At 39.7% G+C, this 18019-nt stretch overlaps 1 protein-coding gene across 1 annotated transcript in view; it reads right to left on the reverse strand.

Annotated features, from left to right (window-relative positions):
* Positions 1 to 1922: 1922 nt before the first annotated feature.
* Positions 1923 to 18019, reverse strand: part of LOC110456310 (serine/threonine-protein kinase ATR-like) — a gene marked incomplete at its 5' end in the record, with an annotated part of 46979 nt that continues 30882 nt past the window's right edge. Inside the window, 14 exons of the mRNA XM_021506961.1 lie at positions 1923 to 2792; positions 3630 to 3746; positions 4166 to 4268; positions 6357 to 6442; positions 8431 to 8496; positions 9024 to 9177; positions 9688 to 9783; positions 9969 to 10126; positions 11062 to 11169; positions 12206 to 12295; positions 13685 to 13814; positions 14301 to 14416; positions 14930 to 14963; positions 16544 to 16596. Of these exons, the coding sequence (XP_021362636.1) occupies positions 2733 to 2792; positions 3630 to 3746; positions 4166 to 4268; positions 6357 to 6442; positions 8431 to 8496; positions 9024 to 9177; positions 9688 to 9783; positions 9969 to 10126; positions 11062 to 11169; positions 12206 to 12295; positions 13685 to 13814; positions 14301 to 14416; positions 14930 to 14963; positions 16544 to 16596 (1371 nt within the window). The remainder of the gene's footprint in view (positions 2793 to 3629; positions 3747 to 4165; positions 4269 to 6356; positions 6443 to 8430; positions 8497 to 9023; positions 9178 to 9687; positions 9784 to 9968; positions 10127 to 11061; positions 11170 to 12205; positions 12296 to 13684; positions 13815 to 14300; positions 14417 to 14929; positions 14964 to 16543; positions 16597 to 18019) is intronic.

Below are 18019 nucleotides of genomic sequence, written 5' to 3' on the forward strand. Positions count from 1 at the left end.
TGTTCAGGATTCATGATAGATCTCGCAACTTTCCCACTGTAATTTAGATATTTATTTTCCTATGATAATTTACCAAAGGTCATGTCATAATTCCTTTGTTCCCCTTCAACGAACTCCTAACAAGGGGTACAAAGGACCTAAGGACTACACCATCTTATCCATCTGTTTTCAAAACCATGGTATCCATGGCCAGGATGCTAGGAACCAAATCAAATCAAAGTACTTATACCCATACTCAAGCAGTCAGATTTTATAGAGTTACATGTATATACCTGTATGTCCACTCTGTACCTGGAAGGTCACATTCTCCACTTACAACACCGAGTACACATTGGGAAAAGGATGCTCCAAACCAAACAAGGTCAAAATCTCAAAACCCCATACTCAAGGATAAGGATTTTTGAAGATTTACCACTATTTACCTCTTTTGGGCTCTGCTTAAAAGATTTATCCTGGTATATGACCCCATTTGGGACACCCCTGTTACTAAGAGGGCTACATCCTCCGTTTATTCACCATTCATACACAAATTTTTTCAATGAATCCCCTTGAACAAAGGAACCGTCTGACCAAATCGGCTTAAAAACCTTTAACTCATACTCTAGTAGTGGATTTAAAAAATTGTTGATCCTATTGGACCCTGTCCCTCTGCCCAATGAGGGACTACACTTTCCTTTATACAATTTTGGGTCCCCTTGGTTAAATGTTGATCAAGAACTGTTTAGGTTAAAATCTATTTACCTGTGCTGAGGGAGTAGGATTTTTAAGATTTCACTTTTTATCCCCTATTGGGCTCCACCCTTCTGCCCCCATGGGGTGTGGGGGTGTGGGGTGTGGGGTGTGGGGGTGGGGGTGGGGGGACATATCCTTAATTTTCACAATGTTGACTTCCATTGTCCCAAGGATGCTCCGGACCAATTTCAGTTAATGTCCCTTTATTCATTACTCAAGGAGTAGGATTTTTTAAAGGACTATGTATGGTTTGGGCCCTTTTTGGCCCCCAAATCCATCAAAATCAAAAATCTGCAATAGAACTTTCAAACGAATGTTTCTTTAATTTTGAATACTTCCCCAGTACTATTATTATGTAAACATTTATTTGTGTACTCAATTTTGGCTGCCATGTTAACCAGGTCATATTTGCAAAATTATTGAAACTTGATTATTCAGTCAATTTTGACAGGTGTTCACCTAGTTTTTCTCTTAGCTACCATAAAGCACACTCTTGAACAAACTTTATATTTCACCATGGCAACAATAATTAAATATATAAATAAATATTTTCATAATAGTATTTGAGAATTATAGAAACAAGTCATTTCAATGTTCATTTAGGTTAAAGGTTTTGAATTTTGATGCATTTGGGGCCAAAACACGTCCAAACCATACATAGTAACTTCCCCTACTGAGCCCTGTCCCTCAATTCAATCAGCAGCAATAATTGCTTAAAAGTCCAGACCTGGTGCCATTCGAAACTGAGTGTGAACTGGATGATTTTAAACCTGCGCCCAGTTGTTCCAATAGTGATTACCTTAATCAGTGATTAGGGCAAATATTATTTTATGTGCATCTTTAAAACACAACCATTAAATTAGTTACAACTTTCCAGATAGCAAATAGTTAGTAGCGTAAAATTACATGCAAAATTGTGAGATTTTACATTGTATATTGGCGAAATAATTTAAGGTTGAATAATGTCGTTAAATACTGATTAAGCTAATCACCTTTTGAACAAATGAGTCCTGTTTGTTTACCATATTGGGAGTCGAATTGGAAACCGCACTTGTTGACAGAGGGTCAAATTTGAAAGTATTGACCTTAGTTTTTCCTAGCAAAACCTCCAAATATTGTGAAAACCAAATATTCTAACTAAACGATTGCACATTTTTAGTATAACATACAACTTAACAACATTGTGTAGTAAATAACAAGTCAACCTTTAATATGACAAACTATAATTTTGTATCAATAACAATAACTGCATAGAAATATAACCCTAATGAGAATCAACATTTGAATATCAATGTATTGCTCATTTAAGTTGTTATTGGTTCAGTTCTCACATGGTTGCTAACTGATGAAGGTTCAAGAGTTCCTCACACGAGAGCTGACTGATATTAGGTGTAAGTTTCTCACACTAGCGAAAAGATGCACTTCCTTCAGGTACAGACTTCTTCAAGTCCTCCACATTTTCTTTTTAAACGGTGTCCTCTGCTTTTTACAGCAGTGATAAATGAGGAAGCTTCTTGAGTTTCTGACACAGTTGCTGACTGATTCAGGTCCAAGACTTTCTCCAAGTTTCTTACGAATTTCTTGAATGTTGCTCCAACAAATTCCAACGTTTGGAAGAGATTTGCCGCGTTGTTTGCACTTTTTCCTTGGATTTTTACTCGCACCAGTGTGAACTCTGTATACCTTCTTGGGTATTAACAGTATAATTGATGATGAAATAGAAGATACATCACTTATCTAGGACGTTTTGTACCCCCACCCCCCCTTCTGCAGTTTCTTACTTATTTAGATCCTGAACTTTCTCTCAAACGTATTGACTGTTGAAGGTCCTTTAGGTTTCTCACAAATGCTTACTGATTTAGGTCCTCGAGTTTCTCACACAGGTCCTGAGTGACGCAGATCCTACAATTTCTCACAGGTGCTTACTGATTGATGTCCTAGATTTTCTCACAAAAGTTCTATTGATTCTCACGGGAGCCAACCGGATTCAGACAGAGGCATCACATATAAGGGGCCCAACCAACATACATCTGACACAGGTTTTTGTCATCTGTTGCCTCCTACAAAGAAATGTTTGAGACAAGAATCAAAATCAAGGCTTATACTAACTTTATGTCAATCATAGAACAATTTTTTATCTATTTCTTAATGACAACATGGAACAAATTACACAAGATCACCTGAAAGGAAGGCACTCCTGACACTAACAGTAGGACACCTACATATTTAAGAACAGTCACATCGGCTCATATGACCATTTATATTTAAAGACCTGAAAGGCCACTGTTTATGCTCCCGAAAATGTTGTTTACGAGATACAGGTTTCCTGAACAAAAGTAAAGTGATTTGGTGTAATGTGGTATAATAAGAGGGCATATATACTTCTGGTGTAAAAGGAAATCTGTAGCAAGCCAATTTCGTTAAAGCAAAACATTGGTAAATTTGGACGAAAATGGCTGTAATTTCACATCCTTCAAGAAAGGGATATCTACTGACTGGTACGTATACTCTGTTGTTAGACAACGACTCTGAAACCCCATACCAGTTTGTTATTTTGCATGTTATTTTCATGCAACTCTCAGACTTTCATTGTAGACTGAAAGAACAGGTGTCCATCCCCCTCCCCACCCCCCATCACATGACATGTGTATTTAAATGTGGTGGATCCAGAGAGAAAAAGTATTTCGAAAACCACGTATTGTAGGGATTTCATTGTGAACTGAACCATGCAAGAGACAATCTGCATTAAGAACCACATTTTGGATTTCTTTAGGGTGGTCTCAGAAACAGGTTTGACTCTACATATTATTATTTACACTATATATTGATACTGTCAGTACAACCTATAGGACAGGACACCAGTACCACCAGGGTACAGTAGGGGGATCTGTACTTACATTGATGAGGTAGTTTACATGGCCTTCTATAGACAATGGTACGGTGATGGGTCTAGACGTCTTGGACTTCAGAATTCCCTTCAGTCGATGTTCTATGTTCTGTACATGAGACAGTGCCTGTGGGATGAAGATAGAATACAGTAACAAACTAGAACTGTTAGCCACAGGCATACTGATTACCTACCCCCCCCCCCCCCCCCCCCCCCCCAAAAAAAAAAAANTTGACCATTGAAGATAATTTTATGCCTCAGATAAACAGAGGCCATAGTAGCAATCTTGAAACCTAAAACTGAAAAAAAAAATATCAAGGTTTAAAAGTGACACATTTGATACATTCCCCCTTTTCATTGAAATATGCACAGGTCATGGAGGACACTTGAAGGTTGTTCTTTACAAATGCAGGTAATTTTGCAGGTATGCTCTTGGACGGAAGTAACCTGTTTGTGTTTTCCCCCAACTTACTGAGCAGGCTTGGCAGAATAAAGAAATGCATCCTGGGATATGATACGTGTCCGATTCACTGTTGTCAAGGTTACCTGTTCATTGTTGATTTCACCGGTATCCATGGGGTTGGACCTCCCTCCTCTTGGTGGCTTGCTCCATTCCACCAACGGGTCGTACACAAATGGCTTCAGTACACTGTAAAAGTTCAGGGGAAATGTGTTTACTTTAGATACCACAAAATGTCATCCTAGGTTCACACAGATACCAAACCTAACAACACAAAGTTCAAAATAAACGGATCACTTTTTAGACCCTTGATTCATAGAAAACATCAAACATTATGACCAAACATGTAGGTTCACAGGTACCCAACTTTATAACCAGAGGTTCACAGATTGGTAATTATCATGATCCTTGAGCAGAGAGAAAACAAACATCATGGCCCTGTGTTCACAGACATGCAGTCTCACTCAAGTAAAAAACTAACACACAGATGAGAGTCTAATGAGACAAGTTATTGCAATCAATCTATCATTACCACGAACATGAATTAACAACATAGCATACATAGTAATTCTAAAAATGTGAAGGGTGAAAACAAAACTGGGTGAATATGGATTTTACTGACAAAAATTTGACTGGGCGAAAGTTTAGCATTGATTGGGGGGGGAAATTATCTTGAGGACAGACAGTCTCCTATACAGTCTCCTCCGGTAGCATTGATGGGCGAGTAATTACCTTGAGGACAGACAGTCTCCTATACAGTCTCCCCCGGTAGCATTGATGGGGGAGTAATTACCTTGAGGACAGACAGTCTCCTATACAGTCTCCCCCGGTAGCATTGATGGGGGAGTAATTACCTTGAGGACAGACAGTCTCCTATACAGTCTCCCCCGGTAGCATTGATGGGGGAGTAATTACCTTGAGGACAGACAGTCTCCTATACAGTCTCCCCCGGTAGCATTGATGGGGGAGTAATTACCTTGAGGACAGACAGTCTCCTATACAGTCTCCCCCGGTAGCATTGATGGGGGAGTAATTACCTTGAGGACAGACAGTCTCCTATACAGTCTCCCCCGGTAGCATTGATGGGGGAGTAATTACCTTGAGGACAGACAGTCTCCTATACAGTCTCCCCCGGTAGCATTGATGGGGGAGTAATTACCTTGAGGACAGACAGTCTCCTATACAGTCTCCCCCGGTAGCATTGATGGGGGAGTAATTACCTTGAGGACAGACAGTCTCCTATACAGTCTCCCCCGGTAGCATTGATGGGGGAGTAATTACCTTGAGGACAGACAGTCTCCTATACAGTCTCCCCCGGTAGCATTGATGGGGGAGTAATTACCTTGAGGACAGACAGTCTCCTATACAGTCTCCCCCGGTAGCATTGATGGGGGAGTAATTACCTTGAGGACAGACAGTCTCCTATACAGTCTCCCCCGGTAGCATTGATGGGGGAGTAATTACCTTGAGGACAGACAGTCTCCTATACAGTCTCCCCCGGTAGCATTGATGGGGGAGTAATTACCTTGAGGACAGACAGTCTCCTATACAGTCTCCCCCGGTAGCATTGATGGGGGAGTAATTACCTTGAGGACAGACAGTCTCCTATACAGTCTCCCCCGGTAGCATTGATGGGGGAGTAATTACCTTGAGGACAGACAGTCTCCTATACAGTCTCCCCCGGTAGCATTGATGGGGGAGTAATTACCTTGAGGACAGACAGTCTCCTATACAGTCTCCCCCGGTAGCATTGATGGGGGAGTAATTACCTTGAGGACAGACAGTCTCCTATACAGTCTCCCCCGGTAGCATTGATGGGGGAGTAATTACCTTGAGGACAGACAGTCTCCTATACAGTCTCCCCCGGTAGCATTGATGGGGGAGTAATTACCTTGAGGACAGACAGTCTCCTATACAGTCTCCCCCGGTAGCATTGATGGGGGAGTAATTACCTTGAGGACAGACAGTCTCCTATACAGTCTCCCCCGGTAGCATTGATGGGGGAGTAATTACCTTGAGGACAGACAGTCTCCTATACAGTCTCCCCCGGTAGCATTGATGGGCGAGTAATTACCTTGAGGACAGACAGTCTCCTATACAGTCTCCCCGGTAGCATTGATGGGCGAGTAATTACCTTGAGGACAGACAGTCTCCTATACAGTCTCCCCCGGTAGCATTGATGGGTGAGTAATTTCCTTGAGGACAGACAGTCTCCTATACAGTCTGCCCCGGTAGCATTGATGGGGGAGTAATTTCCTTGAGGACAGAGTTGCTTACCTCATCAGTGGATCCATCTGGGTTCTCATCACTCTCAAGGTTACTTCACAGGCTCGTCTGAATATCCCTTCATATCCCAGGGGACCCTGCAATACAGCATTGTATGTATAGACAGAAGGGACGAAGACTGTCTAGTCTGCGAGATGACGAACAGATTGAAATCTGTGCCAACAAGATTTGTCACCCCACAGAATAAACTGTACGGTGCAAACAATGACGAAAATCAAAGGAGAACACAAACAAGAGGCCCAAGGGCCTTAGCGGTCACCTGAGTTATATCATAGGTACTGGTAGCTTTATTTTATTGTTAAGATGTGATGTGGAAATCTGCATGTAAACTAAGTGAAATACAATACTTGTCATCAATGAATAAGAATTTGAAAATATTGGTAAATGTTCCCTTTGGGGCCCCGCCCTAGCCCCTGGGGATGGGGCAGGAATCCGAATTTTACAAAGTAATACTCTCATTTACCCAAGATGATTCTGACTAAGTTTGAGTAATTTTCTGCTGAAAATGGATAAAATATATACCCAAAAGTGTTATTTCCCTATATAAACTATAGTAAACTTTACCCCCTCCCCAAGGGAGAACGGATAGCTCGGGGGTCCTGAAATTTACAATTTAAGTAAAGCCCCTGATGATCTTTCTTTCCACGCAGAGAAAATGAGTGTAGTACCTCTGAGTCTGAAGAAGAAGATTTTTGAAATATTGGTTAATTTTCCCTTTGGGGCCCCGCCCTGGCCCCAGGGGTTGGGGTAGGAATCCCAATTTTACAATTTTGAAGCCTCATCTACCAAGGATGATTCTGACCAAGTTTCCATCCACTAGTTCTTGAGAAGAAGTTGAAAATGTAAAAGTTTATGCACGACGCACGACGCACGACGGACGACGACGGACGAAAAGCGATTAGAATAGGTCACTTGAGCAAAGCTCAGGTGACCTAATAAATAGAGGATATTTAATGGTGTCTTCAGTAATAACAAATATATTTCACTAGTGTGGCTAATATTTTGATAGCACGAGTGAAATATATCAAAATATTAGCCACACTCGTGAAACATATTTGGGTATTTCATGTAATGCATTAAAAAAAAGGGCGGGAATCAGAAGCATAATAATTAGTGACATACTATAATGACGTCACGCTGGACAACAAGGCTGCGCGCCATTTTGAATGGGATACTCAACACAATTCTGACGTTTTCTGTTATAATCTGGTATGATTGCTTATAAAAATGTTATCAACTGTATATTTATGGTAAACACTTGAAGTGTGTGTACCAAACCTTTACCATAACAACCACTTATTCTACCGTCGCTTCATTTGAATCTGAACAAAAAATTGTTGCCTTTGAATGCAGCGAATAGAAGATATCGTTATGATTGGTCAATACCAAAAAGTGATATTTTCAGTGTGAAAATATAACTTTTGATATTTATCACAATGTGATGGAAGCACGAGCGATTACCATGTCAATGCATACATTTATGGCAGGTAATCTAAAAATTATTTGATCAAATTCTACTTATATTTTGTCTCCATTTAACAAACAAGAGGCCCAAAGGTCTCACCTGTTTGTGAAATATACTTAATGTTAACTCATTCACCCCTGAAATTTCATGATGAACTATACCAGCCTTTGAATTGGAAGAGTTCAAATGTGTCTTCAGGGGTGATTGAGTTAAAGGATGAAACATGGGTCCCTGCAAATCTAGAAGCCATGGTGGTCACAATGCATTTTGTCATTAACTTTATCACTCTTTACTCCTGCAAGCAACAGGTCAGATATGATGCCTCTAGGTCTCGTGTTTCATAAGAAGAAGTTTATTCGAAACATAACCTCATAACAAACCAGAAGATACATCAGAAAATATTACTATATTGTGGTATATTACATATAATGCATCTCATCAAAAGGCATGGTAACCACACAATATCGTCAAAGCATTACTGGGAAACAGAGTCAGGATCTTCATCCACATATGTAAGTAGGCATAAAGAAAATATTTCAGACAGAATGTTTCATGTACAACAATTACTGTGACCCTTTAGGGGTTCTAGGAAGTACTTACCAGTGCATTCATCATGTTGTGGGTCAGGCGGAACGGTACCTTCTCTGCCCACTCAAACATCTCACCCTGTAACAAACCACACAGACTGTTATCCCACGTAATGATAAATAGGTCGCATGATTCTGTTCATCATGATCTTACAACCTAGCTAAATTATTACAAAGTTACTATTTAACTGTCCTAGTATGGGTTCAACTTGCTTTCAATAATATTGTGCCAATAAATGTACATCATTCTAGAAGAAAGCTGACAAAAAATAAATATAATTTTCTGTAAAAATTAGTATGATTAGTATGATTTTATTTTTATTCAATAATATGTGCTAAATGTGAACATGTCATAGATGAAAGTTTCCATTCCTTGCATGAGGAATAACCACAATGTTCCTTTGTCATTCTTTTCAAATATATTGTTGTATATAGAAAACATATAAAGTTTAATTTACATCTAAACAAGTTGAGAGTTGAAATCCTACACTGATTTGTTAAAAGAAACATTTGAAATCCTACCTTGTTAAAGTGGCAGTTGAAATCCTACCTTGTTAAAGAGGCAGTTGAAATCCTACCTTGTTAAAGAGGCAGTTGAAATCCTACCTTGTTAAAGAGGCAGTTGAAATCCACGTGGACACAGTCACCACATGTGGAGTCAAACAGGATGTTCTCACCGTGTCGGTCTCCCAGTCCGAGTATGTAGCCCACCATACTAATGACAGCACACGTTCGTGCGTAAGACAGGCGTGCGTTGTACCTGTATGGAACAAGCTATTCTAGTTAAACAAGTCCTTTACAAATGCTGCTACAACTGACATAGGTCTTAGTGAGAGGTATGTTTTCTATCATCTGTGCAACCCAAACACCCGAAAACGGATGGACAGATGGACAGAGTGACGACTAAATACAGCCTAAAGGTATATCATATAAGACATTTCAATCAGAAAAGTTACGAAGACAAAAGAAATTTGTGATGCTGCATAAGAACATTTAATGTATGACATGAAACGTTCGCTGTTTATAGATATTCAGGGTTTTTCGTGGTTGCTCTAGAACCACAAAAATAAACAAAAGGAATTAGATTGATATCTTACTGTTTGCTTATATGGGGTATCCAAAAAAGTTTGTACCAAGACACAACTTACATGGCTTCAATGCTACGAAGGAAAATACCAACAAACTTTTCATGCCAGACAGTATTGTGAATAATCACTTGGGACTAAATCTACCATTAAAAGACGTTTTTCAAGTAAAACATTTGGCCTACCAAGATGTTGGGTCAGAGAAGGTTCTAAGAAACCATTCCTGAAACAATGGAGGGTGTCGCGCCAACATCTTCTCTTTGAAACACTGCATCTTCACTCTGTAAACGACACATTTTCATTACTGTTTATATGCAAATAGTTTCAGAACATTCAAACAAATGCCAAACACAAATTTGATTTTTAGTTGTTTAGGAATTTCTGAAATTGATAAAGAGCTGTACAATAAATCAATAGCAATCTCAAGAAACAAAAAACTTTGAGATTTTTAATTTTTACTACTCACTCAATGCTGTCCGTTATCTTCGGCATCATGGCCTTGAGTTCTTTACCACTTGTATACAAGCCCCGTTCTCTGTACAGTTTCATCAGGATGTGGCGCAGTCCAAAAGTATTGCTTACCCACTCAATCAGGCCACACTCCTCATTGAGAGGGACGACAGCCTGAAACAACATACAACAATCGTTGTGACGGTCTTGGTCCGGAATTTATAGTCCGGAAATTAGTACCCGCCTCTATTTCGCATATTAGTTTTGTTTACACAGTTCCTATGTTTACCATTTTTTGTCAGTTTGAGATAATTACCATTGTTTGACCTAGTTCATTTTCAGTAATCTTATGAGTGTTTTATCTGTTTTGCTTTGTAGATTTTCACCCTCTCACGAGGTATGTGAAGTAAACTCCTCTATGAGATGGAAACAATAAAGGGAGTCTTCGTCGACTTTTCTCGTCCTTTATTTATTAAACATCACAATCATGTTGCACTATTCCTTGAGGGGGAAACTGTGCTAGTAAAGATTATTGGGAAGAGTATGTGTGTATTTAAAATTGTGGGCATATGTAAAGATTATGTGGAAAGTGCGGGCATATGCAAAGATTATGTGGAAAGTGTGGGAATATGTAAAGATTATGTGGAAAAAGTACCAGTAAAGGATCCTTGTACCACTGACAAAAACTTTACTATTCATTGGCCTTTATTCAGCTATGACTATAGCATTGATTTAATTGCAGAACTCTTAAATGTGGTGGTAACGATTACTTTATTTATTGAGTTGTACAACTATCTCATTATATAGGTCACAGTGACTTGTATCTTGTACACTGTCAGCCAAGATATACTAGATCGGTGGTTACTCCTGGTGAAATAGAAGGTATGCCCATGACAAACATTTTCAGCAGGGGGCCAGTAAAGGTTTCAAACTCTGGACCTTCAATGATTATACTGTGGCTATAAGGGGAGGTTACTGTGTATACAAAACAAAACATGGTGGAAATCTTATTGTTTTGTCTACAGTGGGACAGGGATCCTTAATAATGTCAAGACTAGAATGACATAACTGACTAGGTCAATTATTCTGTAACAAAAGTACACACTTACATAGGTACGAATATGGAGTCGCCTCCTCCTTGATTCCGGATCCTTCCTGAGGAACTTGTTGACGATGTCATTAAATTCCATCAAGCGGCCATCTTTTCTCAGATCATCCTGTTTGGAGACAGTGTGCGTTAGGTTATACAGAGCCGACAGTGTGAGTTGCAATAATAATTACCTGCCCATTTTTATTTTATTTCATTTCATTTATTTGTTTGTGTGTGGTGGGGGGAGGCTGCATATATTAAGGCCCATGCAATTGAGAATTTCATCTGTATTTCTCAGAATCAATGCAAAATTTATCGATTTTCCAAAGAGTGTATACAAAGTACACTAGGTAAACATTGTTTCTGAATTTTATAGCCTTAACATTGGCTATAAGATACTGCTTATGAATATTGATGACTTTCGGTGATTAGAAAAGATGTATAATTACATGATTTTCTTGGTAGTAGACCATGTAGGGCAATACTTGTGTCAGGTAGGTTATTTTAGTCTCAAAAACAGCAGTAAATAGTCAACTTGAACATTGTTGAACTCTTCAAATATCATAAGGTGTAATGAATTTGTCATATCTGATCTTTAAGTTACATATGCATGTGACCTTTGATGTAGGTCATTGTGAATGCTGTATAGCGGTTATATTTCGCTATTTTCACACTTTGACTAATATCCGCGAATTAAAAACACCAGCGAAATTATCAAAAAATGTTAACCACTTTTACGGACCTTATCACAACATGTTGAAAATTCTTATCACCCAACGCTGTTATGCAAGCTTAAATGAACTCAAATCAGATTATCACAGGACAACTTGGCAGTCGATGTAAAAACAACACTTACATATAATTGGCCACAACATATTTATGTGTCCCCAGTAGGTAATTAATTGATTACAGTTTACTCCTACAAAGGTTACATACATATTTGATTTTCTTTCGAGTGAAGTCACTGGCGGATGACGATGCTGTGGATCGGTGTTTTCAAACGGTTAACCTGTATTTCGAGACTGCAAAATATTGACCCTGCAAATCTAAAGGGCTATACAGTATTTTATTTTTATCACCCCTGAAATCTATGTGCTAAATATAGTGACACTCTAGCACAAGGAATTAAGGTTCCTAAGAAGAATTGTCTTAGATTGCCGTACCTTGGGTTTACACATCATGGTATAATATTGACCATCACTTCCGATCAGGTTGATCTTTTTAGGTCTCTGTAAAGAAGGCAGGATCTCAATCTGTAAAGTGAAATATAGATTAACAATGATTATCTGGTGTCAACATTCCAACTGTTACTGCAGGCAGGAGGAGACTTACTTTAAAATCATATAGTTACACTGTATATCCCTTAAACAAAACTGAAACATAACAAAGCATGGAAGTTAGATATTTTACTGCATTAAGGATCCCCGTATCACTGCTGATAACTGAAACTTGAAGTGTTGGACATTTTGTTTTATTTGACATGATTATGGCTTTAATAAACCTTTTCGGAAAAGAAAACCATACCTTGCGGGACTTTTATGAGAAATAATAAAGATAAAATAAACAAAATGTAATCAACAACAATGCTTAGAGAGTAAACATTTAGTGTGGCTGGAACAGGAACCCTGGACCTCAGATTGTTTTATTGTTGCTCTAATCGATTGAGCTACCTGGTCAACGAATGTGTTCTGGCCCAACAGTGATACAGTTATATCCAAATGGAAGTTAAGGGGAGGTTACTGTATATAAGATAAACCACAGTGCGGAGGGACAGGGATCCTTAAATGTATCAAAGTACATCATGAGGTCAATAATCCTGATGTACATCTCACCTCAGTCTATCATGGTAACGCCTTTAAAGATTTATAGAAAAAACCCACCTGAAGGCAGAAAATCCCACAGCTCTGTTACCATCAATCCTGTTATCATTTGTAGAAAATCCCACAGCTCTGTTACCATCAATCCTGTTATCATTTGTAGAAAACAAAAGACCCAAGGCCCTTGAATTGTTCACCTGGCTATTTCAAAACATGCTCATTAGGAAGAGTACATGAAGGAATGCTAGCTACTTCAATCATACAATATTGGACCCCTATTGACTATGGGTTCTTCCATCAAAATTTGATTGAAACCTGTCAGGTAGTTTCGCAAGGTATCGTTTAAAGCAAATCCGACAGTTTCAGCCCTTTTGACGCTGCCCCTAAGCATTCTTACTTTTTGACCGCCATGACGGGCGGCAGATCTAACTCTGTGGGGTGTTAGCAGCATTAACAGCATAGCAAGATGGCATTTTCCTTAGCGATGGAGGCAGTCGTGACATCATTTTGACGTTACTTGAGAGGTTGAGACTTTGACAGTGAGTTGACCTGGGACCGCTAAGCATTGACCTAGGATGATTATGACCTGCCATGGGATTGACCTGGACTGCGTAAAGGTACCGTGTCTCACGCAGCAGGTGATCCTCTAGCGGTCCTTGCCACCCAAAAATTGGTTGAAAACTACTTCGTAATTTTAGGGGAGATGTTGTTTCATGCAAGTGTCGATAGACGAGAGATGACGAATCACGCATATGGACAAAGCACCACAACCAGGTGAGCTGTAAATACAAAAGTGCCCTGGAGGACATGACTAACGCTACTAACCATGTCATCAATGCCGTTAATGAACACCTCTTTTCCAGGGAAAGGGTTGTGTGATGAGTGTGATCCAGGAGTATTGGGCAGCATCACTGTCATGTTGGACTGGAGGGGCAGAATTATTCTGCTGAACTCACTGTCAACATACAGCAAAAACAAGTTATTATCTCTGCTCTTAGCCTCCTTAAGCTTGCAGCCGAAGCATCAATCAATCCTGAAATCAATATCTATAATCTGTAAGTTGAGCAGTAAAATGAACAAACAAGGGGAAAAAGAACAAATTCAGTCCCTAAAATGTGTTTTATTACTCTTGCAGGATTTCGATCTATTACTTAGAATCTTCTGTGTCAATTAGTTGGCATGCGAATTTGTGTTTAACGCATTTCATTTTCCGATCAGTCATCAAACATGCCACTGTGGCCTATGATGACCAACACATTTATGGGTGTAAACCAAGGTGATGCCAACAATCCCTCTCTTTGTCTGATTTAGCTCCAACGCAAGGTCAACTACAGGGGCAGTCTCTGGGACTGATATTATATAACAGTCCCTGTTAAATTACAACTTGTTCATTGTGTTGGAATGTCGAACTACCACCCAGTAAGTAACTTGTAATCTTTACCTGTCATCGAGCAGACGTTTGAGCGGTTTGAAGTGCTGTGACACACTCATGTTATTAGAGCCGGTATACTCTTTGTTACACAGCTCCAGTAGACGGTCAGTGAGCTTGGTCGAATCCTGTTATAATCATACACCAATACAGTATAGTAAGCTGAGAGAGAACATCTCCAAGTTATACATCAGAATACACAATAGAGAAGTTTTCTAAACATTTTCTTCAGGTTAGTAAGTATAAATTGTAGAAAAGTTATGTATCACAACCAGTAAGTGTTTATGTGTGATGTCTTGATGACTAGAAGTATGATACGTACCATGTCACCTTCATCAGACGTGTCTGATGAAGATGACTAGGTATGATGTCTGATGAAGGTGATAGGGTCTGATGAAGGTGACAGGGTACGTATCATACTAGTAATCAAGACCTCACACATAAACACTGGTTGTGATACATAACCTTTCTACAATACACAACTGAGAACACTTCCACTTGTACATTTCAAAATTCTTACCGGTCGAATTAATGATATCATAATCTGAGTAATTAGTTTATACTGTACAAAATAATGACTGACAGCTTTACTAGGAAATAACGTTTATAAGCTAAACAAACTAATCTAAATTTAAACTTACCTTCACAAATTTCTGTAAACCTGGATTGATCTGCCTGGAAAAGTTTTTAAAATAAAATATTCCATTATCAACACTTACGCACAGACATCGAATTATCAACACTAATTCACAGTCATCAAATTATCTAATAATCAATACTTGTGCACAGACATATAATTATCTAATTTTAACATGAATACACTTCTTATATACATATAGTAACAAATTATTTTCCAATAGAAGCAAAATCTATAGAACAATATTTGCCTTTAAATGTTTGGGTTGTTTTCTTGATTTAAATTGCAAAAAGAAAATGACTACATCTCATGTGGCTGAATAAGACATGCTACTTACTCAGCTCTCGCGAATATGTCCCTGCAGCGACTGACTCTCACTTTGTACGAGGACTGAAACGATACATTGTAACACCAATCTAGGGACAGGTTTGATGTAGCCCTTTGTAAGAGGACTGAAACGATACATTGTAACTTACTCAGCTCTCGCGAATATGTCCCTGCAGCGACTGACTCTCACTCTGTACGAGGACTGAAACGATACATTGTAACAGCAATCTAGTGACAGGTTTGATGTAGCCATTTGTACGAGGACTGAAACGATACATGTAACACCAATCTAGTGACAGGTTTGATTGACCCCTTTGTACGAGGACTGAAACGATGCATTGTAACACCAATCTAGTGACACGTTTGATGTAGCCGTTTGTACGAGGACTGAAACGATACATGTAACACCAATCTAGTGACAGGTTGGATGTAGCCCTTTGTACGAGGACTGTAACGATACATTGTAACACCAATCTATTGACAGGTTTGATGTAGCCCTTTGTACGACGACTGAAACGATACATTGTAACACCCATCTAGTGACAGGTTTGATGTAGCCCTGTGTACGAGGACTGAAACGATACATTGGAACACCAATCTAGTGACACGTTTGATGTAGCCCTTGTACGAGGACTGAAACGATACATGTAACACCAATCTAGTGACAGGTTTGATGTAGCGCTTTGTAGGAGGACTGAAACGATACATTGTAACGCCAATCTAGTGACACGTTTGATGTAGCCCTTGTACGAGGACTGAAACGATACATGTAACACCAATCTAGTGACAGGTTGGATGTAGCCCTTTGTACGAGGACTGACACGATACATTGTAACACCAATCTAGCAACACGTTTGATGTAGCCCTTTGTGCGAGGACTGAAACGATACATTGTAACGCCAATCTAGTGACACGTTTGATGTAGCCGTTTGTACGAGGACTGAAACGATACATGTAACACCAATCTAGTGACAGGTTTGATGTCGCCCCTTTGTACGAGGACTGAAACGATGCATTGTAACACCAATCTAGTGACACGTTTGATGTAGCCGTTTGTACGAGGACTGAAACGATACATTGGAACACCAATCTAGTGACACGTTTGATGTAGCCCTTGTACGAGGACTGAAACGATACATGTAACACCAATCTAGTGACAGGTTGGATGTAGCCCTTTGTACGAGGACTGTAACGATACATTGTAACACCAATCTATTGACAGGTTTGATGTAGCCCTTTGTAGGAGGACTGAAACTACATCTCATGTGGCTGAATAAGACATGCTACTTACTCAGCTCTCGCGAATATGTCCCTGCAGCGACTGACTCTCACTTTGTACGAGGACTGAAACGATAAATTGTTACACCAATCTAGTGACAGGTTTGATTGACCCCTTTGTACGAGGACTGAAACGATGCATTGTAACACCAATCTAGTGACACGTTTGATGTAGCCGTTTGTACGAGGACTGAAACGATACATTGTAACGCCAATCTAGTGACACGTTTGATGTAGCCGTTTGTACGAGGACTGAAACGATACATTGTGACACCAATCTAGTGACAGGTTTGATTGACCCCTTTGTACGAGGACTGAAACGATAGATTGTAACACCAATCTAGCGACACGTTTCATGTAGCCCTTTGTACGAGGACTGACACGATACATTGTAACACCAATCTAGGGACAGGTTTGATGTAACCCTTTGTACGAGGACTGAAACGATGCATTGTAACACCAATCTAGTGACACGTTTGATGTAGCCGTTTGTACGAGGACTGAAACGATACATTGTGACACCAATCTAGTGACAGGTTTGATGTAGCCCTTTGTAGTAGGACTGGCAATCTAGTGACATGTTTGACGTAGCCCTTTGTACGAGGACTGTAACGATACATTGTAACACCAATCTAGTGACAGGGTTGATGTAGCCCTTTGTACGAGGACTGAAACGATACATTGTAACACCAATCTAGTGACAGGATTGATGTAGCCCTTTGTACGAGGACTGTAACGATACATTGTAACACCAATCTGGTGACAGGTTTGATGTAGCCCTTTGTACGAGGACTGAAACGATACATGTAACACCAATCTAGTGACAGGTTTGATGTAGCTCTTTGTACGAGGACTGAAACGATACATTGTAACACCAATCTAGGGACAGGTTTGATGTAGCCCTTTGTACGAGGACTGTAACGATACATTGTAACACCAATCTAGTGACAGTTTTGATGTAGCCCTTTGTAGTAGGACTGGCAATCTAGTGACATGTTTGCCGTAGCCCTTTGTACGAGGACTGTAACGTTACATTGTAACACCAATCTAGTGACAGGTTTGAGGTAGCCCTTTGTACGAGGACTGAAACGATACATTGTAACACCAATCTAGTGACATGTTTGATGTAGCCCTTTGTAGGAGGACTGAAACGATACATTGTAACACCAATCTAGGGACAGGTTTGATGTAGCCCTTTGTACGAGGACTGAAACGGTACATTGTAACACCAATCTAGTGACAGGTTTGAGGTAGCCCTTTGTACGAGGACTGAAACGATACATGTAACACCAATCTAGTGACAGGTTTGATGTAGCACTTTGTACGAGGACTGAAACGATACATTGTACCACCAATCTAGTGACATGTTTGATGTGGCCCTTTGTACGAGGACTGAAACGATACATTGTAACACCAATCTAGGGACAGGTTTGATGTAGCCCTTTGTACGAGGACTGTAACGATACATTGTAACACCAATCTGGTGACA

The sequence above is a fragment of the Mizuhopecten yessoensis genome, unplaced genomic scaffold, assembly GCF_002113885.1.
Source record: "Mizuhopecten yessoensis strain PY_sf001 unplaced genomic scaffold, ASM211388v2 scaffold8657, whole genome shotgun sequence".
Lineage (NCBI taxonomy): Eukaryota > Metazoa > Mollusca > Bivalvia > Pectinida > Pectinidae > Mizuhopecten > Mizuhopecten yessoensis.